Source organism: Thalassophryne amazonica, chromosome 7 (assembly GCF_902500255.1).
Source record: "Thalassophryne amazonica chromosome 7, fThaAma1.1, whole genome shotgun sequence".
In the NCBI taxonomy this organism is placed as follows: domain Eukaryota; kingdom Metazoa; phylum Chordata; class Actinopteri; order Batrachoidiformes; family Batrachoididae; genus Thalassophryne; species Thalassophryne amazonica.
In genome coordinates this window covers 98,586,038-98,611,599 of record NC_047109.1, presented here as the reverse complement: position 1 = coordinate 98,611,599, position 25,562 = coordinate 98,586,038, and the positions used below count along the sequence as shown (strand labels likewise).

At 40.1% G+C, this 25,562-nt stretch overlaps 1 protein-coding gene across 1 annotated transcript in view; it reads left to right on the top strand.

Annotated features, from left to right (window-relative positions):
* Nucleotides 1-25,095, top strand: part of sntb1 (syntrophin, basic 1) — a 145,479-nt gene extending 120,384 nt beyond the window's left edge. Inside the window, exons 7-8 of the mRNA XM_034175229.1 lie at nt 13,758-13,987; nt 23,120-25,095. Of these exons, the coding sequence (XP_034031120.1) occupies nt 13,758-13,987; nt 23,120-23,212 (323 nt within the window). The 3' untranslated portion in view covers nt 23,213-25,095. The remainder of the gene's footprint in view (nt 1-13,757; nt 13,988-23,119) is intronic.
* Nucleotides 25,096-25,562: the final 467 nt, after the last annotated feature.

Genomic DNA, 25,562 nt, shown 5'->3' with positions numbered 1-25,562 from the left:
AACCCAACCAGACTGAACCCAGAACCCTAACAGAAATAACAATAAGGAGAAGTAAGAAAAGCCTCAATAATATGATAAAGGAACAGTATAATAAATAATAAATTAGATCAGCCGAGTGAAGTGTAATATAGTGAAAATAACACATTCAGTAAAAATAACTGTATTTATAACACAACATAATAAACAGTAAACCAGTATTGCAGTGTATGGTATCAGCAATTGTAAGTATCATTACATCTGTCAAGAAATTTAATTATTTGTCTGTTTGTCTGTCTGTTAGTGGGATTACGTTAACACTACTGCACGGATTTTGACGAACGTTTCACCACAGATAGATACCAGGCCATGGAAGAACCCATTAAATTTTGGAGGTGATCCAGATCCGGATTCTGGATCAAGTTTCACTTTATACAGGCCTTCACAAATTACTTCAAAACTACTTCATAGATTCTCACCAAATTTTCACCACGGATACATTTTAGGCCATGGAAGACCCTATTAAATTTTGGAGATGATGCAGATCCAGATCCAGATTCTGGATCAAGATTTCATTTTGTATAGGCTTTGCAGGATTACTTCAAAACTGCTTCGCAGATTCTCACCAAATTTGCACCACAGATAGATATTAGGAAGACTCCATTCAATTTTGGAGGTGATCCAGATCCAGATTGGTAGACGTCCAAAATCTCTGATTGCTCTTGTTGACTGTTAGACAGTTAGAATGGATATTACATGTGACAATCTGTATTGCGCTGTATGTGTGGTCCTAAATGAAATTGTGTTTTTTGGCCTGGTTCAGAGCAGCCACAGCTGTGGGGAAGAAGCTATCTATTCTAACTGTAACCATGCAGATGACTATTACAAAGCATTTAAGAAAGTTATTGATTTTGTAATACTGAACTTTGTTCCGTTAACAAAGAGAGTTAAGCAACGCCAGTGGCATAGATATACTCACAACATATCAACATATCCTTACAATATAAGGCGCCTTGGGGCAACTGATTGTTGTGATTTGGCGCTATATAAATAAAATTGATTTGATTTGATTTGATTTGACAACATGTATATTGTGAAATTTGCAACGTATCAAGAGAGCGCCAAGCTGTTTAAGTCTGAATTACTCCAGGCTAGGTGCAATTATGAGAAAAACCTTTTTGATAACAAAAACAAGAACAGCAAAAAGTTTTACAACTATATTAAAAGGCAAACCACTGTATGTTCAGACATTCCTTGTATTAGAACAAAAAGCTCTCTTGCTACTACTTACAAGGAGAAGGCTGATGTTTTCTCAGATTATTTCGCAACAGTATTTGTTAAAGACAATAATGTCATGCCTGAGTTTAACCCAGGATGTGATAACACACTGAAGTCATTCTTACGTGAAACCAGAACTATGATCAAAAGTGTAAAGAAGTTAAAACTTTCATCTGCACCAGGTCCAGACAAAATTACTGCATTCTTTTTAAAAATGTTATTGCAAATATAGCAAACCCTCTCAGTGTTTTGTATAATAAATGTCTGTCTGACGGTTTTTCTTCCAAATGACTGGAAAATTGCTCATGTTATTCCAATATTTAAGAAAGACGACCCGCAGCTACCTTCAAACTATCGTCCAGTTAGTCTTACATCAATTCTCTGCAAAGTGTTAAAAAATGTTGTACGTGTGCAGATGTTAGATTACCTTTTTGAAAAAAATATTATCCCTGTAAACCAGCATGGTTTTTTGTCTAGAAAATCTACTGTCTCAAATTTGATAGCGTGCCTTGACAGATGGACTAGAAAATATGACAGTGGTTATCAGACGGACTTGATTTATCTAGACTACTCAGAATGTTTTGACTCGGTGGTACTGGTCTGCTCGGTGGTACTGGTCTGCTCTGTGTAAACCTGATCCCGTCAGATCTCAGAAGCTAAGCAGTGCAGGATCTGGTTAGTACTTGGATGGGAGACCTCTTCAGAACACCAAGTGTACAGGGAAATGAAAACTGATGATGATTGCAAGTTACTCCAAATAGACTTAAACAATGTATACAACTGGCCATCCTTGTGGCAGGTCAGGCTTAACCCTGACAAAACTAAATATTTAAGAATGGGTAAAAACAAATTCATTCATTTGTACTACTTGAATGGAGTTGAAATTGATAAGGTTGACACTGTTTGTGATATTGGTGTTCAGATGCAGTCTGACCTGAAATTTACCTTACAATGTAAAAATATTGTAAGAAAGGGTCATTTCCGCATTAGAAATCTGTTTAATGCATTTAAAGGTCATAAAGTAGACTTCTATGTTAGTATGTACAAAACTATATTCGACCAATCCTTGAGTCCTCAAGCCAAGTCTGGTCACCTTATCTGAAAGGCAATATTGTTAAACTAGAATCAGTTCAAAGGTATTTTACGAGAAAACTTCCAGGTTTCTCAAACTGTCCATACCAGACTAGACTTGATCTTCTTAAATTAGAAAGTCTTCAGTGCAGGAGAATTAAAGCAGATTTATTGTTGTACTTTTAAGTTCTCAATAACCTTACATGCATTAATGTACCAGGCAGTTTACAACCATTTAATAGCAGTAGAGGCCACAACAAACACTTGTATAATAGCTATTATAGTAGAACTGATGCTAGAAAACATTTTTGGTGCAATAGAATAGTGAAATATTGGAACAAATTGGATTCTAAAATTGTGAATAGTAAGTCAGTCAACCAGTTTAAATACTTCATGAAATCTGTCACTTTCAACACTGATGATTTATGCTAATTGTTATTGTATGTTATTAATTCCAAGGGGGAGTATACACATGTTCCTTACACCCCTGATTTTATGTTTTTATGAGAATAAACTTTCAATAAACTTTCAAGCTGTTCTTCAGTCTTGTTGTGTGGGTGTAGACGTTGACCTGGTGGTAGCAGTTCTGAGAGGTGGGTGTGTAGGGTCCTCAGAGTCACCTTGTGGTGTAGATTTAATCCAGTACTTTAAAGTAAGTGCTATAAATAAAGATTGTTCCCCTTGACTTGATTATGCATAATTAAACATTTTGTCACTCCGGTGAGCCCATTAACTAAGCTTTGTCAGGTCAAGTTCGCATTGTTGGATATAAAAAAGAAGACCAGTGTAATTAACCTGTACAGAGGAACTGATGCTGAGAATGTAGGTTTAGTCATGTTCACTGTAATCTCTCCTGATGCAGAGAGACCAGTTCTCCATACACACACTGGACGCCACCTTCTGAGTGTGTATCGTGACGTGAAGCACCTCTGATAAAAGCGTCATTGACACGTTGAGAAAAAGTGCGATATGATTAAATTTGCAGCTTTACTTCAGAAGTGGACTTACAGCTGTGAAGCACTTGTTGGTGGTCTGTTCAAAAAGTTTCCATTCTTTTGACTGACAAAAGATGCTAATTGCAATCAGCTAAATTTCACCCACCTGTGGAGCAACTTGTTTAGAGTGGAAAAAAAAATCTTTGAAGTGTTTTTACTAGCTTTTTACCAGCCCCTTATATTAACACAATGACAGCGGTCAACTGAGTTCTTTACTCACCTTTGACATTTGCTTTGTTTGTGAGAAACCCTTTATTCCACAGAGTTTAAAAATCCACTTTTGAGTGAGTTCTGCCATCAGAAGTGTATCTGTATGTGGTGAAAGTGTTGAACTTTAATGTGTAACTTTAATGTTTCTGGGGTCTCAGCCTTTGAGAGTAAAAGACACTTGGAAAGAGCTTATGGAGGCTTGAGATTGATGGACAGAGGTCTATGGTGATGCCAGTGTCTTTGCAGAAGAATGAAGGTGTAAAGCCACCTAGACCCTTGCATGAACTTTACCCCCACACTGCTGCGCAATTCGTTGTGCCAATGCGACTCACTTTGTCCCTCTTGATGCCGCACTTATTCCTGCTGGAAGCCGCACTATATAAAATAATAATTTCGTAGCCAATGAGGCACTGGCTCTCATAATTTAGCTGATGAAACCATCTGTCATCGCTCCCAGAGTGAATCACAGAGGAAATTATCTGCAGTTGCAGGTTGGCTCGTGTGCGCCATGCACGCATTTGTAGAACGCATTTGAAATCTTGACTCAAAGGTAATTATTTATAATATTATTTATATTGTAATGGATTGGTAAAACAGTTGTATGTTCATTCCTTCTTATGAGTTAGATAATGTATAGGTAAAATTATGTTTATTATAGATGTAACATCTTGTTATAATCGTTGAGATGCCCTGCACACAATGACATGCATTGACACGTAGTGTTTTCGAATAGGTTGTGCAACGTTCACGATTAGTTCAGGATATTAATACGTGTCAGAAGTTTTGAACATTTCAAAATTTTCTTTGCACTCTGGCACACAGCTGCGCACAGTTTACGTTGGGTTTACTCACTGGCACGCAATCTTGCTTGCCAGTGCAGGAATCAGATTTGTGCAAATGTCAAGGAACCTTAAGTCTTTAAGAGCCATAGCCTGTAACTGTGGAATGGTTTATAGAAGGAGGTGATATATCATGTTTCAGTAGGCTACTGAAGTTTTTTTTAGGGGAAGATATATTGTCCAAACGGACAAAAATTACGTTTTTTATCCAAAGATCTCTTTGGGCGAAAAATTACGGCCATTTTTAGGGTAGGGGTTAAAGGGGCCAAAACAGTGACATAGTCAAAATGTGGATTTTGATCTTTGAATATCTTTGTGCGCCCTCAGTAAGCCTCATTGATCTTATGGTATATGACTGTATGGATGGAGTTCTCCCATTTAGCTTTATATTTTTCAAGGCAAACTGAGGGCGCCGCCTATAGGTGGCACTTCAAGTCACAACGTTTGGCATTTTGGGCTACATTTGGGACCCTCCCAGGGCCTGCGCCCTGAATAAGCCTTGCTCAGTAATGCATATTTGGATACACTGGGACAAGTTCTTTCCAAATTTGCATAAATGGTGGTGGCTTAGTTAGGGCGCTTTTTCATAGGTGGCGATCTTTATGTTAAGAATGCAATATTTGCCGATTTTCATTTGGCCATATCTCAGTGTGCCCCCTATGGATTTCAGTGAAACTTGTTTTATTATGTTCCTCTGTATCTCTGCTATTCATGATAAATATATCAAGAAGGAGTTTTGCCTCATTAACCCTCCTTGTGGGTTAATGAGGCAAAAAGCCTGACCTAGTGCGTCTTTGGTATTAGGTCTCCTCAGAGGATCCTTGGGGTACCAATGTCATGACTTTGTGTCAAAGAAACAGTTACTGTGAGGGAACATAACTAGGCCTACAGTTATGTTCTACACCTTGTTATCTGCACCAAAATCTACTGTATTACAATCAGTTTCTATGAACACCGCCTTTCCTCTTGCCTGCCACACAGACAGCCACAACTTAGGCTGTTGGTGAACGATGGAACGATAGCTCACATCTCGCCCGATCGCTCTTTGTGACACCAACTATTTTGTAGATCAGATACTGTCGAGAGAGAGGAGAATAAATGAAGTAAATTAAGTTTCAGCACGCAGCCTTCATGTCTGGAAATAGACCAACAAATTAATAAATAAACCCTTGCTGTCAAAGCAGTGACAAGACAGAAGTTCTGCTTGATCCCACTGTGTGGAGACCAGACAGGTTTACCATGAAAGCGGAGCAAAATGATGAGCAAATTGGAAGTGTGTATAAAGATCTTTCAGCCAGGTGCATGCTGTGAAGTGTTGTGCAACAAATAAATCACACTCCAGCATTTAGCAGCAGACGCTCCACGTGAAGGGAATAGCCTGTAGCTGAGGTATGCTAACTAGCATGTGTTAGCTAGTCTGCTATGTAGGGATGCACCAAGCTCACCATTAACGATTCAGTACACGTGGCCAGGTTTTAAACAAGGCCCTGACAAACAAAAAAGGAAAAACTGTAAAGGTGTGTTAAGGACCTTGGTGTCTATGGGATGTTTCTGGCTACATATTTCAACACCTGTTTTTAAATACATCCACTAACCCATATTAGCTCACTGAAAAGCTGAGTAATGGAGTCGTCAACAAGACAGTTGTTGGGAGTTTAAGCAACAACAGTTAAAAAGGGCTGATGCGGTAACAATGCTAACTAATGACACAAATTTAAAATTACTAAACTGATATGTGATAACAAAAATTCCAGATGGATTCATTGCTAATGCAACAACTTTTGCCCAGATTAACATTAGCTAATGTGGCTGATGTGATTCAGTGATTAAAAATATAGTTACAAAATGCTAAATTAATGAAAATAAACGTCTTTGTCAAGCGTACGTGGTGGCGTTCAATGTCCAAGTGTTTTGACTGACAGGAGCCATACTGTTTCCAACGGCGCATTGATCAGATTGTAAATGAGGGCACATCACACAGCAGTCCGTTGGATCCATTGTTTTACTCTCCATAAAGTTGCAAAATAACGAGATGTTGTGCATATGGATGTAAAAATCGACCTGGAAGCTGCCATAAAATGTATAGATTTCCTGCAGATACAGAAAGGAGGAAAATAAAGCAATGCCCAGCTCATGTCTCAGTGACGCAAGTTCATGTTCATGTTTATACATATTGTGTAGGCGCTATCCTTCAGGCTTTTGGAATTATTGAATTTTGAATTGATTTATTTTGCTGTAAACAGTTATTTACAGTTCATATTAAAATGAAACACAATAATAGAAAATTAACAATCTGTCGGTCTGTGGGTACTCTAGCGCGAGCCTATTTCAGCAGTCATTGGTGTAGGGGTAGGGTACACCCTAGAAAGGCCGCCAGTTTATCACAGGACCCACACATATGGACAAGCAAATTCAGTCCCACTCGCACTCATACCTGTGGCCAAATTCTGAATATCTGATTAACAAAATCTGCATGTCTTTTAAAGTGAGAGCAAACACCGGAAGGGAACCCTCTGTCATCACCACTCTTAGCTTCATAGTGGAGTGGAGCAGAGAAGGATTTTCTTTCAACAAAAGAAAATCTGGGCTTGCATCTCAGGTGTACCTTCTGGCAAATGGCTAAACTTCCAAGTCTCCATTTTCAGAAAATCCTCCCACTTCTAGTGGAACTAGTGATGCAAAATGCAAAACTTTCATTTGCCATACAGTACCATACAGTACTATTATGTTTGTATTTCTTAAAGACTGAAGCAAATTAAGCCTAATACATATTCAGTGACTTGGAAATGTACATGTATCCATCCCCTGACTTGTCTGCAGAAAACTGGCAATAAAACCGATTATTTATGTTATTACTTATGCAAGCCATCATCTTGGGTTTGATATTTTTATTTAATTTATATCAAATTGTACAGATTTGCTTTTAGTTTGAGTTAAAGGGGAATGATTGTTGAAATTTTAATATCGAGAAGCCTTAATTAGTTTTTGTATGTGAAATGGCATAACAAAATTAGAATGTGTAAAATCCCAAGGGATTGAATACTTTTTCAAGGTTCTGTAACAGCATCACCAACACGTTTTGGTGTAAGCAATCATAAAATGCAAGAACAACTATACAGTGCAGGTGGAGGGGGAGAGATCCAGTTTTGAATTGTATTCATTTAGATTTAAGTGCTGTCAGGATCTTGTTAATACAATTTCCAACAGTGTTTCTAAAACATGTCTGTCACAGGATACAATTTTCTAAGGCGAGTAGAACCTTCATAGCCTTGATTGCCAATGTCGTTTCTATACGACTGAGGTTATTAAAAGTGAATTTCTCTTTTAATCTGAAAAATATCAGCAGAGTAATTATAGATCTTATTAAGAGGATGTCAGTCATCAAAGTAGTGTCAAAACATTGAACAAGAGACAAAACTTTTTGTTTTTAGGCACAGAAGCAGAGTGTATTTGGTTAATAATCATTCTTAAGTGGTGCATTCATGGTAAGCAGCACGAGCAGATGGTAGGTATAAGGGTCAGTTCAGGTTTGTTTGAGGAGAAGATGTGTTCTAAAACTGGCGGCACAAAAAAATGGCACAAATTGTTCAGAGTCTAACTGATTGAGACAGAGAGAATCTGTCGGAAATGTGAGTGGTATACAGTATGAGCTGTAGGGTAAGCAGGGGAATGAATGGCAGGTGTTGCAGTTAATCAGGTGTCTGGGGAACCGCTATCAGGGCCGAGGACTCACAGTGGATGGCTGATGTTAACGCGTGCTCTGAGATGATACATAAGACATTAGAACAGGCAGAGAACGACGACACATCGTGATGTGTTTGTGACCCCTTCGGGCCATGTTTGAGGTGACTGATGGAAAGTGGTGACAGTCGGCTCGTTCGCACGCACTGAGCAGTTCATTCATTCACTACTGGAGCTCATCCAGGAAGCAGCTCTTTTGCATGTGTGTGTGTGGAATAATTTCTGTACTGATGCCCGACTACTGACTTGGATCTTTAACATTATTCCAGCTCATGTTTCAGAATTCAAACTATACCCTGGGCGCAAAAACTCCGCCTCATCAGTGACTTCATCCTGCCGTTTAATGGCTGCAACTGTCAGGATTTATATACTCTGCCAAAGAGCTCCTGTGATCATTCACTGGGCTGACAGGGTTTAGACCTGTATGGGGAAAAAATGGTCAAATGTTTGTTTAAACCATTTTAAAAGTCCTTTAATCCAACTATTCCTGATGTAGAAATAAATCCTAAGTAGACCCTGAGACTCATTGGCGTCAGTGCTTATTGCCAGATTTCGTAGGATGAAGCAGAGGAGGGTCTATGACTCCTCCTGGATGGGACACCAGGACGAGGGGTGCCACCAGGGATTTTGGGCCCCATGAAAAGGAATCTTACTGCCCCACCCATATTATTTGGTCTGTATTATAATTGTAATAGGGGCTTCTCTGGGCCCCTATCAGTCATGGGCTCCTAGAATCTTTCTCCTTATTCTCCCCTTTTCGGCACCCCTGACACAGGTTACTTCCCCGTCCAAGGCTGGTAGACATTTACAGTGAGGCAAATAAGTATTTGTTCCACTGTCAATTTTGCCAAGTTTTCCCACCTACAAAGAATGGCTAGATCTGTCATTTTTATCATAGGTACACTTCAACTGTGAGAGACAGAATCTAAAAAAAAAAAATCTGAAAATCATGTTGTATGATATTTAAATAATTAATTTACATTTTATTGCATGAAATAAGTGTTTGATCACCTACCAACCAGTAAGAATTCTGGCTCTCACAGACCTGTTAGTTTTTCAATAAGAAGCCCTCCTATTCTACACTCTTTACCTGTATTAATTACACCTGTTTGAACTCATTACCTGTACAAAGGACACCTGTCCTAATTGCCCCCAGAAGCATTTACCAAAAAAACATCTGAAGGACCAAAATGATATGGTGAGATGGTGAGGAACTTGTAGGCATGTGAGAGGGAAATAAAGAAAAATGTTTAAAATGGCGGGCATCAAGAGGGCTGTGTTTGGGGGGGCCATGCTCCCCTGAAGCTGATGGTTTTTAGCCATGCTAATGCTCCCCAGAAGCATTTACTGAAAAGAAGTCTGAAGTACCTAAATGACATGGTGAGATGCTGAAGAGCTACACTGAGACAGTAAAGTAACATAAAAAATTAGATAACTGACAGGAAATAAAAGTGCTGAGTTCCTCTTCTACAACTCCAATTCCAAAGAAGTTGGGATGTTGTGTAAAATGTAAATAAAAACAGAATACAATGATTTGCAAATCCTCTTCAACCTATATTCAGTTGAATACACCACAAAGACAAGATATTTAATGTTCAAACTGATAAACTTTATTGTTTTTGTGCAAATATTTGCGAATTTTGAAATGGATGCCTGCAACACACTTCAAAAAAGCTGGGACAGTGGTATGTTTACCACTGTGTTACATCACCTTTCCTTCTAACAACACTCAATAAGCGTTTGGGAACTGAGGACACTAATTGTTGAAGCTTTGTAGGTGGAATTCTTTCCCATTCTTGCTTGATGTACGACTTCAGTTGTTCAACAGTCCGGGGTCTCCATTGTCATATTTTGCACTTCATAACGCGCCATACATTTTCAATGGGCGACAGGTCTGGACTGCAGGTAGGCCAGTCTAGTACCCGCACTCTTTTACTATGAAACCATGCTGTTGTAACACGTGCAGAATGTGGCTTGGCATTGTCTTGCTGAAATAAGCAGGGACGTCCCTGAAAAAGGCATTGCTTGGATGGCAGCATGTGTTGCTCCAAAACCTGGATGTACCTTTCAGCATTGATGGTGCCATCACAGATGTGTAAGTTGCCCATGCCATGGACACTAACACACCCCCATACCATCACAATCTGGATGGTCCTTTTCCTCTTTTGTGCGAAGGACACGACATCCATGATTTCCAAAAACAATTTGAAATGTGGACTCATCAGACCACAGCACACTTTTACACTTTGCGTCTGTCTGTTTCAAATGAGCTCAGGCCCAGAGAAGGCGGCGGCGTTTCTGGATGTTGTTGATGTATGATGTTGATGACTTCATGACTTTCTTTGCTAATAAAATTTTAACTATTAGAGAAAAAATTACTCATAACCATCCCAAAGACATATCGTTATCTTTGGCTGCTTTCAGTAATGCTGGTATTTGGTTAGACTCTTTCTCTCCGATTGTTCTGTCTGAGTTATTTTCATTAGTTACTTCCTCCAAACCATCAACATGTCTATTAGACCCCATTCCTACCAGGCTGCTCAAGGAAGCCCTACCATTAATTAATGCTTCGATCTTAAATATGATCAATCTATCTTTATTAGTTGGCTATGTACCACAGGCTTGTAAGGTGGCAGTAATTAAACCATTACTTAAAAAGCCATCACTTGACCCAGCTATCTTAGCTAATTATAGGCCAATCTCCAACCTTCCTTTTCTCTCAAAAATTCTTGAAAGGGTAGTTGTAAAACAGCTAACTGATCATCTGCAGAGGAATGGTCTATTTGAAGAGTTTCAGTCAGGTTTTAGAATTCATCATAGTACAGAAACAGCATTAGTGAAGGTTACAAATGATCTTCTTATGGCCTCAGACAGTGGACTCATCTCTGTGCTTGTTCTGTTAGACCTCAGTGCTGCTTTTGATACTGTTGACCATAAAATTTTATTACAGAGATTAGAGCATGCCATAGGTATTAAAGGCACTGCGCTGCGGTGGTTTGAATCATATTTATCTAATAGATTACAATTTGTTCATGTAAATGGGGAATCTTCTTCACAGACTAAGGTTAATTATGGAGTTCCACAAGGTTCTGTGCTAGGACCAATTTTATTCACTTTATAGATGTTTCCCTTAGGCAGTATTATTAGATGGCAATGCTGAAATTTTCATTGTTACGCAGATGATACCCAGCTTTATCTATCCATGAAGCCAGAGGACACACACCAATTAGCTAAACTGCAGGATTGTCTTACAGACATAAAGACATGGGTGACCTCTAATTTCCTGCTTTTAAACTCAGATAAAACTGAAGTTATTGTACTTGGCCCCACAAATCTTAGAAACATGGTGTCTAACCAGATCCTTACTCTGGATGGCATTACCCTGACCTCTAGTAATACTGTGAGAAATCTTGGAGTCATTTTTGATCAGGATATGTCATTCAATGCGCATATTAAACAAATATGTGGGACTGCTTTTTTTGCATTTGTGCAATATCTCTAAAATTAGAAAGTTCTTGTCTCAGAGTGATGCTGAAAAACTAATTCATGCATTTATTTCCTCTAGGCTGGACTATTGTAATTCATTATTATCAGGTTGTCCTAAAAGTTCCCTGAAAAGCCTTCAGTTAATTCAAAATGCTGCAGCTAGAGTACTGACAGGGACTAGAAGGAGGGAGCATATCTCACCCATATTGGCCTCTCTTCATTGGCTTCCTGTTAATTCTAGAATAGAATCCCATGATGCACTGAGTGTTTCTTTCTCTTTTTGCTCTGTATGCACAACTCTGCATTTAATCATTAATGATTGATCTCTGCTCCCCTCCACAGCATGTCTTTTTCCTGGTTCTCTCCTTCAGCCCCAGCCAGTCCCAGCAGAAGACTGCCCCTCCCTGAGCCTGGTTCTGCTGGAGGTTTCTTCCTGTTAAAAGGGAGTTTTTCCTTCCCACTGTTGCCAAGTGCTTGCTCACAGGGGGTCGTTTTGACCGTTGGGGTTTTTCCGTAATTATTGTATGGCCTTGCCTTACAATATAAAGCGCCGTGGGGCAACTGTTTGTTGTGATTTGGCGCTATATAAATAAAATTGATTTGATTTGATTTGATGTATGGCTTTCACTTTGCATGGTAGAGTTTTAACCTGCACTTGTAGATGTAGCGACGAACTGTGTTAACTGACAATGGTTTTCTGAAGTGGTCCTGAGCCCACGCAGTAAGATCCTTTACACAATGATGATGTCCGTTTTTAACGCAGTGCTGCCTGAGGGACTGAAGGTCACGGGCATTCAATGTTGGTTTTCGGCCTTGCTGCTTATGTGTAGAAAGTTCTCCAGATTCTGTGAAGCTTCTGATTATATTATGGACTGTAGATGGTGGAATCCCTAAATTAATTGCAATTGAACGTTGAAAAACATTGTTCTTAAACTGTTGGACATTTTTTTTTCATGCATTTGTTCACAAAGTGGTGATCCTCGCCCCATCTTTGTTTGTGAACAGCTGAGCCTTTTGGGAATGCTCCTTTTATACCCAGTCATGACACTCACAATTAGTGTCCTCCGTTCCCAAACACTTATTGAGTGTTGTTAGAGGGAAAGGTGATGTAACACAGTGGTAAACATACCACTTTCCCAGCTTTTTTGAAATGTGTTGCAGGCATCCATTTCAAAAGCCTATATTTGCACAAAAACAATAAAGATTATCAGTTTGAACAATGAATATCTTGTCTTTGTGGTGTATTCCATTAAATATAGGTTGAAGAGGATTTGCAAATCATTGTATTCTGTTATTATTTACATTTTACACAACGTCCCAACTTCATTGGAATTGGAGTTGTAAAAATTGTTGAATTCAGATTCAACAACAATGTTCTAAAACCATTCTGGACTCACACCCCATTCCAACTCATGAAAACTTTGCTTAATTTATTACCACCCTTGAAAAATGTCAGCTACCTATTTTATAAACACTACCCAATCTAGAGCCCATGGATCCCCACAGGCAACACGCTAGTTTAGAGATTATATAGAGGTTCCCACAGTTTCTTCATTCCTTGAGAGATATTTCAAATCCTCACGAGAACCTAAAATGTTAAAAAAAAAACTCAGAAGGAAAAGAAAGAAAAAAGGCATTTTTCTTTATAAAAGCCTTGAAACAATGAATCACTTGCAATTTTGTGCTTATTTTGACTGACTATTCACATGCGTTTAACATTGTAATATGCCTATATTTTTGGCATAATTCTAGACTTCAATAAATGTCTTTTTGTTGACATTTTCCCCCTTCCAGGCTTGTATATGAACACCTACCCTCCAAACATAAAACATTAATCATACCGAACACCCCTCCCCTCCCCAAACAAAATGTGTTTCTACCCTGTAAAGTAATGAGGACAGAAGCGTTTCCAAGCACTCAGATCAAAAACACGATTGAAGGACGCCATGTGGACTAAAAGGAGCTGCATACATACATAACTGTCAGAGCTCAGCTTCTACCTGTTCCCCTCATTTTTGCGAGTACCAGAAAAGTGACACACGGTCTGACATGCACTTTTCAGTCCTCTGCACAGACAATTATAGAAAAGTTTAAAAAAAGTTAAGTTAAAAAGACCTCTGCTGTACAGTCGACATGAGAAATGTTATCGTTTCTGCTGCAGGTTGTCTGTATCGGGGTCAGGAGTGCCGGCTGGTGATTCACTACGAACAGGGCTTTTCTGTGCTGGCTGAGCCCAAAGCAGGAGGCGAGGAGAACGGGGACGAGCGAGGAGCGCAAACTCCCACGAGACCTAAACCGCTCCTCTGCTACACCTACGAGAAACTCAAGATGTCCTCGGACGATGGCGTCCGCATGCTCTTCCTCGACTTTGGAGGAAAAGAAGGCGAGATTGTGAGTAACTTTATTTTATTTTTATTTATTTATATATGTTTTCTGCCACAACAAACAAAATGTAACAGGAGGTGTTATGCAGCTATTTGAGTCGACCATGTTGGATCATCCGTGTGAAGACTCACTGAGAGAAAATGGAATGAAACTTTCGTGAGAACCTTTTTTTTTTTTTCCTTTAAAATGACTGATTTTTTTTTCTTCTGCTACTAGATTTCATACAAATATGCCACATTTCAGGACATAAACAAAGCTTCCCTCCTCGGCCACTCCTCCTCAGCTCTCCCTCCTCCCTTAATTCTGCTTTTGTAAAATATCCCTCTCGGCTCTTAAAAAAATGAATTGTTGCTTTAAATGGAAAAGAGATGCTGCTGACCACACCTCCCCCTTCACAATGGGAATACCTCAGTTTTTTTCTCAAAGGTCAAGTGGGTGTGTCATACAGAGTGCAAAACAGCTCACTGGCTAAGCAATTCGTCATCGAGAAATAAAGTTTTGTTACATATGCTACACAAGCCTAAATTTTACTTGTAGTAAAAATCCAACCACATAAAAATGTATAAAATGTGCATTAAAACAGATCACCATCAAAGTGGGTCTTATTTTTGCTTTTTAAAAAATCCAAACCAGTTAGCCTAATCTAAAATAAAATGAAGAAGCAAGAAAAAGTGAAAAACTAAACATTTTCTTACTATATTACTTCAACCTATTAATTGTCAAATTAGTTTTTGTTTTTTTCTGTTGGTTAACAACTTGATTAATTGCTTTAGTTCAAATGTAGAACCCCAAATTTTCCACAAGACACAGTAAAAAAAAAAATTCTGAAATAGGTTTTTTTTTTCATTGTAGAACTTAAATCTACTTTGAAGTATTATCAGCATTGTGCTGACGAACATCCACTCATAACAGCAACCGAAATATTATATCTGGCTTTCCTGTGATCATGTACCTCTCTGTAAAGGGAACGTGCTCGTAGCCATTATCCGGAGTGGCAGGCGGCATTCTGGGAGAACTGAAGTACAATTACACGAGACAGGCAGAGGGGAATGTGGTACAACCAGTCATAAATTACAGCACTTCATCACCAAATATCTCCCAGGATGCACAAAATGAACTTCACATAGTGATTTATTGGTACAACATTGGAAGTGCGGATGGAAGTTTTATTTTTTAATACACTGTCACTTTGTGTCAGCGTATTTCAGCACACATCAGCTCGCTGTATTAATGCAGGTCCTGATGGTTTCATAGGCCACGCCCCCACATCTGTCGCCATGCAATCTGACTTCCATTTGGATTTGTAAAAATTTGCGTTTTCAGCCTCTTATTTAACATTATTAATAATATTGATCATTTCATGAGGATGGGCCTCTTATTAAATACCGTCTCTTAGCATTTACTAAAAAATAAATTAATTAATCAGCATTGCTATTTTATAAAAACCATAGTGGGGCAGTTTGCTGCATTCTGGGAAATAAAGCAACAAAGAAAAGTAAAATGTTTACTCATCACTCGTGGGATTTGGAAAATAAAACCAGGCACTTTATATCAAACGTTGTCTGTGTGGTGGTTTATATAGCGCTCGATGTGAAACGCGCTCTGTTCATGCTGAAAGCCAAATCTTCCATTCCAAACCTTCTGTTAGTTTCGCTGCCACATAACATTTTAGGTTTCTGTGGCTTTTCTGAATCCCAGCACAGTTATGGACAAGACCCGCTAGAAAATCCCAAAACAGTTGCAGATGTAGCTGATGGCTCATTAGCTCAGTGTTTGAAAGAGGAATCAGCTGCTCATCTTCTCAGTGTCGACTACACTATCGTAATTTGGCAAAAACTGCGTATGTCAGAGAAAATGAGTTTCTGTCTCCCTGGATATAAAATGTGTGACGGAGCCAAAAGATCAGCCATGACTTGGAACACTCTCTCGCAGTATAAGCTGAGACGTTATGTGAAGTCAGCTTTCTCCTCTATTAAATGCAAACAGTGTGTTTAATGGTCTATCTTCTTGTCAAATTCTTCTCCAGTGGGCGAGACATGTACAAGGGTGATTTTTAAAATGTCTGTCCAGAGCTGGATCTCAAATACTAAGTGGATGATCTCATATTTGGTAGGATCCTAGTACAGAACCCTGGTCTGATGCCTGCCAAACCAAATTTGTCTGCTACTTTTATGGCCATAAAATAGTGAAATCTTTAGTTCTTTTGCCAGGATCTCAACAACTGTTTGGTGGATTTTCTTCATCTGAACCATTTTTAAAGTGAACATGCTACCAATTTATGATCTGAATAAGTGGTCCACAACCCTGTTCCTGAAGAGCATCTACTGTGCATGTTTCCCACGTGTATTTACTGTAACCACATCTGATTAGTCAAGTCTGGAGTTTCTCTTGGCTCTTGATTGGCTGAGGAAACCTGACTTAGTTAATTAGCAGTTGATGAAACAGGAAGAGTTGGAAAACAGGCAGGACAGGTTATCGCCAGGAGCAGGATTGGCGACCCCTAATCGAAATCTTTCAAATTTCACATTATAAATTTTGAGGCAGGCGTTTACTGCCCCCTACTGTTTGTATTAAGACCATGATATTTACGGGCCCTTATGCTTGTTTCAGTGGTCATGATTTCTGGCCTAACAGTGGCGAGGTGTGTGCATGTGTGTGCGTGCGCGAGAGAACTTGAGAACTGCTAAACTTTTGAGCTCCAAACTTTAAAAGGCATGTACCTTTGCATATCTCAACCGAGTTTCTATACGGAGGTCATAGGTTAATTTTGAAACTGTTAAGGTCACTCATTCCTAAAATGTAGCCTGCAGCACATTTTTAGTCTAAGAGCAAAGATGTGTCAAGCTTTATGACATTGTAAGAAAAGATAAATAAAAATAAACCAACCAACCATTTAACAACAAAGAAAATTATTTTTTTTGTTTTTTTTTTTTGTTGTTGTTGTTGTCTTTTACTATTTTACACTACAGTAGAAAATATAATCAAAAGACTAAGTGAATGTGTACCTGTTAAAAGGTAGTCTGAAGAATCATGACTAAATGCCTGTGACCTTTGGTGCCTATAAAGGCACTCCCATTAACATTGCAGAAGACCTGTTTTACACAAAACGCATGGTGGTTGATGTGCTCAACTGCCACAGCTCAGGCACGTGCATGTCTTAACACTATGTCTGTTTTGATTGTATTTCTGTTGCATCACTGCTCAATCTTCCCACAGATTTTTCCACATCATTTGTCTTGGATAAATTTGGCAGGGGTGGTGGCCAAGTGGTTAGTGCACTTGGTTTCAGTGTGGAAGGTTCCAGTTTCACTCCTGCCACATTTCTCCATGTAACATGGAGTTGTGTCAGGAGGGGCATCTGGTATACGAGGTCTGTCAATAAAATAACGGTCCTTTTTATTTTTTTCAAAAACTATATGGATTTCATTCATATGTTTTTACATCAGACATGCTTGAACCCTCGTGCGCATGCGTGAGTTTTTCCACACCTGTCGGTTACGTCATTTGCCTGTGAGCACGCCTTGGGAAGGAGTGGTCCCGCCCCCTCGTCGGATTTTCATTGTCTGGAAATGGCGGAATGAAAAGGACTTTTTTTCCATCAGAATTTTTTCAGAAACTGTTAGAGACTGGCACCTGGAAACCATTCTAAAAATTTATCTGGCTTTTGGTGGAGGAAGAAGGAATGAAGGAATTTCACCACTTGTCTTTCAGTGATCGATGTGCGTTCTGGTGGATTTCAACAGGTTAAAGTCCTCACACACTTATCTGTCCTCCTTTATCCAATACAGGTTATATTACCCTGTCATGATAAAAGGTTTTTGTCCTAAATGATGGTCAATTGAGGTGTGACAGGTTGAAAGATTGCCACTTGTTCCAAAGAAGCGTCGGCTCCACCACAGCCTGAGTAGTGTCTGAAAACTGAGTATAAATTCTTGCTGTGACGTGATGCCGTCTCGGGCAGTGATCAGCAGCAGCACTATCACTTCCTTGTCTCCAGTTTTTATTGAAATGATGTCGTAAATCACACCTTTAGCATACGCGGGTCACAAAGAATCCCTAATGAATACTGAATACTGAATACAACAGGGCAAAGTTAAAGGCGGCAGCACACCTCATTACACAGTATATCCACAAGATCTGTCAGACGCGTTGGAGAGGCGGCTCGGTAGAAGGTGACAGGAAGCAACCAGCGCCTTGAAAAGTTTGTCACCCCGTGAGTTTACATAAATTTAAAAAAAATCAGAGCCAAAAACAGTGTACCAGTATGTGTCCCCAGCAGTATAACACAACTAAAGGATCGGTTTTACAGCCAGTTTTCTTGACAAAAGTCAGGGAATGGATATATAAACATTCCCAAATCACTGACTCAATCAATCAAATAGTATGGTACTCTGTGGCCAATCGGTCTGCAGTAGGCTTTACTTAAAAACTGTGGCTGTGATTGGAGATACTCAGCATAGTGCAGTTTTGTCTGTTGCATCACCAGCTTCATGGTGGAGTGGCACAGAGAAGGGGTTTCTGAAAAACAACACATGACATTTCAGCTACAGATTGACAGAAGGCACATGGGAGATTTGAGTCTAGATTTTATCAATTTTCATGTATGAAAATCCTTCACAATTCCACTCCACCATGAAGCTGTGACTGGTGGTGCAACAGACAAAGGTTGCACTATGCACAGTTTCAGCAGCAGATGTCTGTAACTGTCGTTGTCCATTCGGCTGCTCCCGTTTTTGTTCAGGGTCGCCACAGCAGATACAGCCAGATCCGCATTGGTATTTGGCGCAAGTTTTACGCCGGATGCCCTTCCTGACACAACTCCAGTTTTACCTGGTGAAACACACACAGCTGCTGGTGTTCCAAAGAGGTCTCCCATCCAAGTACTAACCATATCCTGCACTGCTTAGCATCTGAGATCTGACAACATCAGGCTCACACAGAGCAGACCAGCTGCAGTAGTAGACTGGCTACCATCAAGACACCCACAATAACTCCTTCGTAGTTATTGTGGGTGTCTTGGTGGCTTCCCTCACTCGTCTCCATGCATGATCTTCCAGATTTTGAAAACTGCCTCCTTGACACAGATATTATTTGTATTTCTTAATCATTGTTGGAAGTTCAAGACATAGTCAGTGAATTAGAGATATTCATGTATTCATCCCCTTGCGTGTGTAAAAAAGAAGAAAACTGGGTGTAAAAGTGATGATATAGTTGCAATATTCTAAGGGTTGCATTATATTTATGCAATCCATTGCATTAGAGTTGATATTTTTTATTTCATTTAATTTCTTTATTAAATCAGCTTTAAAGTTACACTGAGATTTAATATCTCATTTGCAAGTGAGTCCTGACAAGACGGCAGAACCACAGGCATCAATAGTTACTGTATTTTCCAGAGTATACAGTAAGTCGTGATCCTGCAACTTATATTCCAAAGTCCTGGATATATGAAAAATCATTGCATTATCATGTATAGCCACAAGATGGCAGCCTCTACACTCGTGACAAGCTGCTCCTGTATAGTGAAAGAGGTACTGTGATTCAAACGCCAGTGCAGAAGAAGAAGCAGCAGTTTTGTTCTTCTTAGATGATTAAATTTAAAAATAATGCTCTCCACAAAGCAAGCAATGGCTGCGGCTAAGTTGTTTATTTCATATTACAGAAATTGTTTTCTCTAAGCATTTACAGGGTACAACTTTAGAAATTGTAATATAATGTAGCCTGGACTCTTACACATGAACATTTTTTTTTTTCATATTTCTCATTTCATCTCCCTCAGCCCCAACCAGTCCCAGCAGAAGACTGCCCCTCCCTGAACCTGGTTCTGCTGGAGGTTTCTTCCTGTTTAAAGGGAGTTTTTCCTTTCCACTGTCGCCAAGTGCTTGCTCACAGGGGATAGTTTTGACCGTTGGGGTTTTTACGTAATTATTGTATGGCCTTGCCTTACAATATAAAGCGCCTTGGGGCAACTGTTTGTTGTGATTTGGCGCTATATAAATAAAATTGATTGATTTGTTGTGTGGGCCGCCAGAAGAGGAGGTACTGCTGGCCCACCACCAGAAGGCGCCCTGCCTGAAGTGCGGGCTTCAGGCACGAGAGGGCGCTGCCGCCTCAGGAACAAGCCGTGGTGACAGCTGTCACCCATCATCTGTGACAGCTGTCACTAATCTATACATCTGGTATAAAAGCAGGAAGACACCTCCACCAAACTGCCGAGATATCATCTTCATCTGGAGGTACTACTCTCAGCCTTTTTTTTTGTGAGATTTATAAATCTGTGATTGTGAGTGTTTGCAGGAGAACCGGTCGTTTTTGTGGAGGCTGTGCATGACGGCGCTCCTTTTCCTCTGAGACCACTGCAACGTGTTGAGTGAGAGGTGGAGGTGGCATTCCCACCATTGTTACTGGGTGTTCACACACCCACCCTTTGACTGTCTTTTGCTTTCTGCCAGCAGTACCAGATCCGACACGCCGGAGAGGTGGCCACCTGGGGACTCCCGGACTTGGCGGCTCCAGTATTCCTCGGGTTCAGGTGGCAGTGGAAATCGTGTGGTTCCGGTTCGTTTCCTGACGGGCGTCTCCTATCGTCGAGCCTGCCCACACGACACCTTTATTAATTGACTGTTGCACATTCTGATTCTGCTGTGTTTGGTTGTGACATTCACACCAGTAAAGTGTTATAATTTGACTTCTTCCATTGTCCGTTCATTTACGCCCCCTGTTGTGGGTCCGTGTCACTACACTTAGATTGATTGATTGATCATTGTGATACATTTTTCATTGTTGCTGATGTGAATGATAACTGGGGTGCACTTATATAGATAGCACTTTCCAGTGAGGCTTCACATTCACCTATTTGCACACTAGTGTCAGGATGCTGCCATACAAGGGGCTCAGTTTGAGGATTAAGGACCTTGTTCAAGGACCTTTACAGAGCTATTCCACAGAGCATCATTCCTTCCATTTCATCCCAAACAGCAAATCAGGGCACATTTTGAAGCATCATAGTATTAATACTTGTAGACCCAGCTTTGTCAATCTTGAACAAACTCAGTATACGTAGTCATTACGGCTCTCATCGCACCAGATATGAAATCAGGATCCAATTTTTTAACTGCTTAAAAAGTTCATCCCAATCCTGGAATTTGTTGATAGTATGCGGTAACTTTGGGATATTCCTAGTGACTATGTCTTGAAGCTTGTGTGAACTTGCTCCATCAGGGTAAAAATTTGGAGCCGAAGCAGCATTTGTTGCGGTTTTTGATCATGTCTGGCCCAGGGCATAGCTATGTTCTTTCTTTTTCAGGTGGGTTGCCAGGTCTGCACTTTTTAAGCCAGCCAGTTGCCAGCTCTGCACTTTATACACCAGCCTGTTAGGAGGCAAGCCAGATTAAACTGTTTGATCCCATTTTTGCACGTTTTTTGGATCATTGGTGATCATTATAGAGTGGTATCCCGTGGAATAGCCCTGTTACTGATTTTCTGGTCCGAGAGGGATTTCAACCAATGTCACAAGCCCGCCGCTTTAACCACTTGACAATCCCCTCCCCATGTTGTACACATGAGCCTGGAACCAAAAATTAACCCAGCTGATTGACACAGGTGACCAATCAAATCAAATCAATTTTACTTATATAGCGCCAAATCACAACAAACAGTTGCTCCAAGGCGCTTTATATTGTAAGGCAAAGCCATACAATAATTACGGAAAACCCCAATGGTCAAAACGACCCCCTGTGAGCAAGCACTTGGCGACAGTGGGAAGGAAAAACTTCCCACTCTTTTAACAGGAAGAAACCTCCAGCAGAACCAGGCTCAGGGAGGGGCAGTCTTCTGCTGGGACTGGTTGGGGCTGAGGGAGAGAACCAGGAAAAAGACATGCTGTGGAGGGGAGCAGAGATCAATCACTAATGAGTAAATGCAGAGTGGTGCATACAGAGCAAAAAGAGAAAGAAACACAGTGCATCATCAGAGTTTAGGTAGCTACTCTGCACTGTGTTGGTATATAGCATTGGAGAACATAAAGAAGGAATCATATCCTTAAACCTAGTTACAGCGCTTTCATGAAAGACTTCTACTGTAATGAAACTTATTCCCCACTGCTGGGTAGTCCATCAGAGTAAATGTAAACGTTATTAAGAAATGATCAGACAGAAGGGAGTTTTGAGGGAATACTGTTAAGTCTTCAATTTCCATACCATAAGTCAGAACAAGATCTAAGGTATGATTAAAGTGGTGGGTGGACTCATTTACATTTTGAGCAAAGCCAATCGAGTCTAACAATAGATTAAATGCAGTGTTGAGGCTGTCATTCTCAGCATCTGTGTGGATGTTAAAATCGCCCACTATAATTATCTTATCTGAGCTAAGCACTAAGTCAGACAAAAGGTCCGAAAATTCACAGAGAAACTCACAGTAACGACCAGGTGGACGATAGATAATAACAAATAAAACTGGTTTTTGGGACTTCCAATTTGGATGGACAAGACTAAGAGTCAAGCTTTCAAATGAATTAAAGCTCTGTCTGGGTTTTTGAATAATTAATAAGCTGGAGTGGAAGATTGCTGCTAATCCTCCGCCTCGGCCCGTGCTACGAGCGTTGTGGCAGTTAGTGTGACTCGGGGTTTTTGACTCATTTAAACTAACATATTCATCCTGCTGTAACCAGGTTTCTGTAAGGCAGAATAAATCAATATGTTGATCAATTATTATATCATTTACTAACAGGGACTTAGAAGAGAGAGACCTAATGTTTAATAGACCACATTTAACTGTTTTAGTCTGTGGTGCAGTTGAAGGTGCTATATTATTTTTTCTTTTTGAATTTTTATGCTTAAATAGATTTTTGCTGGTTATTGGTGGTCTGGGAGCAGGCACCGTCTCTACGGGGATGGGGTAATGAGGGGATGGCAGGGGGAGAGAAGCTGCAGAGAGGTGTGTAAGACTACAACTCTGACTACAACCAATCAAAACACAAGACTGACAGAGGTGATTCCAACTGTTGTTGACAGACCTGCAGTCTTCCGTGGCGCAGCGTGGCACTCACTAATCACACAAAACTGTATGTGTGTGCACTTTTTTAACCTTCTCAGGTTGTACATGCTCCTGATTAATTCTGTTTTTTCTGTCCCCCTCCAGCAACTCGACCTTCACTCATGTCCGAAGCCCATCGTCTTCATCATCCATTCCTTCCTCTCTGCTAAGGTCTCACGCCTGGGTCTGGTAGCCTGACACTTTGTCTGTCAGAACATTTTGTCCTCAGGCACGAAAGAAAGCCTCCTCGGCTTTTCTTGCGGTTTATCACCTCAAGCTCCTTCATTCGAGGACTCGGAAGTTGAGTGATTGTAGCAACTAACCAGTCTGCTTTTTGGGTTGTTGAACAACAAAGGAAACATCAGAGTGGCAAACGCTTTTCTTGACAAGGTTTTTATGTGTGTGTGGAAGGTGGGGGGGGCTTTCTTATTAAGAGCTGTACGGATTCAAGTGTTGATTGATGTGGACTCCGAGGATGATACAGAGAGAGGAACGAATCAGAATGGCCATTACCATTGGACACCTGCAGGAGAGCCGAAATTAATTCATGTTTAATTCAATCAAAATATAGCTTCAATCTGCTTTCCATTTCACAGATAATTTATTCTGCATTTACTCTGAAAGGGCAGTCTGATTTCACTTTTTCCCCCACCAAACCCGACGCACTGTAGGAAGTCTTTTCACGTCTTGTCAGCAGTATTGTTCCCGTTTGAACCTGAGAGGCACAGATTCCCACATGATGTCAACGAACTCAAATCAAAAATCTCACACGGCTCCAGCAGGACTCAAATGCAATGTCAGAGTAAAAAATAAGCAGATTCAGAAACTCTTATCAGGACAAAAGTGGGCACTGGGAAGGTTTGAGGACACTTAGAGTGGTGGGGGACAATTTGAATTGGAAACTCTCAAATAATAAAACATAATTTCTGTAGATGAGATAAATGATCATCTTCTGTCCAGTTTATATCTGCTTTTGAAACTCAGCGGTAATGTTTTATTTAGTTTTTCATGCCAGTCACTCATTTTTAAAATAAGGAAAACCTCATTCCCGACAGTGGCTTGGAATGTTCGTATTTGTCCTTTGGGACAGTAGTTGGCATTTACTGCTGTTTCCCAGATACCAGTATGTAAACTTCACCATCCATGATGAAACCAGTTGGACATGCATGTTAACCTGGAGGTGCATGTGTGACGTGATGTCCAGAACTCCTTTATGTAAGCACAACTGTCCAGACAGTTAGAGATCATCTAGTCTGGATGGACTCTTCCTCCTTTTATTTCAGCACGGACTGTGAACACCTCACAGCTGCTTCTAACCGAATAACCAAGTCCATTTGGTGTTTTAGCAAACGAGACCCGACCCATGTCAGGTTGTGTCCATTTTCCACTCAGTCACTTCAGTTGTCTCAAGAAGCTGAAAATATTGAATGCTGCATTCACGTGTTGGAAGTGTAAAAAAATAGTCATACTGGCTGTTATAGTGGAATTACCGTCATCTAGGTTACGACAGGAGATGTGGTTCAAACAGATAATGAGTGTATTTAGTCATTGTATGCGTTTGGTGAAGGTTAGACGTTTTGCTGTGGGTGGACAGGTTTTCCTTTTACCACCCAACAACTGCAGTCATGAGCTCGCAGTCCTGGATGATTATTAAGTTCTTGTCTTACATCAGTACTGACAGGATGGACCGCATGGAATTTATCATTATCTAATACATGTTTAAAGAATAATATATGTACTTACATGCATAAATCTATGGGGTGTGCATCAAATGGCAGAACATCTCATTTCCATGTCCCTCTGTGTGTGTGTGTGTGTGTGTGTGTGTGTGTGTATCACTTATTTCTGTGGAAGCCTCCATGACATACTGTTGCATGTGCAACACTTCTCTTTCCATTTTTACCTCCTCTGGTCCAGAATTTGCCTCACATATGTTGAAAAAATGTCAACTTTTGATGTGGGTTTCACAGAGGCCGTGCGCGCTGTGTGCCAGGAAGCTAGTTTTAGTAAGCTAGCAAGTTCTGGAATGCTAACAAGCCAACTCCTTCAGCTCCATTGTTGTGTAGTTGGCAAAGTGAAAAGAAACTATTTTAGTGAGTTTTAACATGTTATGAATATGAGTTCATTACTTTGCCACCTCTTGTTTTTGTGTCTATAGTTTTCTGTGTGTATATTTCACACAACTGGATGACGAAAAACAGACAATATCCACCTCTCGTGGCGGCTGTAGTCTGTTAAGAAATGCATTTCTTTGCGATCAACACTTGAGGGAGTATTGCGTATATTATGGATTTTACACAAACAATATGTGGAAATTAGGTGTTATTTTCCACTTACATACATGAATCACAGAAATATATGCGTGCATAAATGTGGCATCTACATACTTCTACTCGTCCGTAATGTTAGCACGAATGATAAGAAAAAGATCCACTAGAGGGCACTGTAGACCTTGAAACACTCTGACAACATCAAACGTGGCAAAAATATTATTTCAGCCACCAAAGAAACAAAACAGTAGGCAGTGATTTTAGATGGAGGTGGCCTG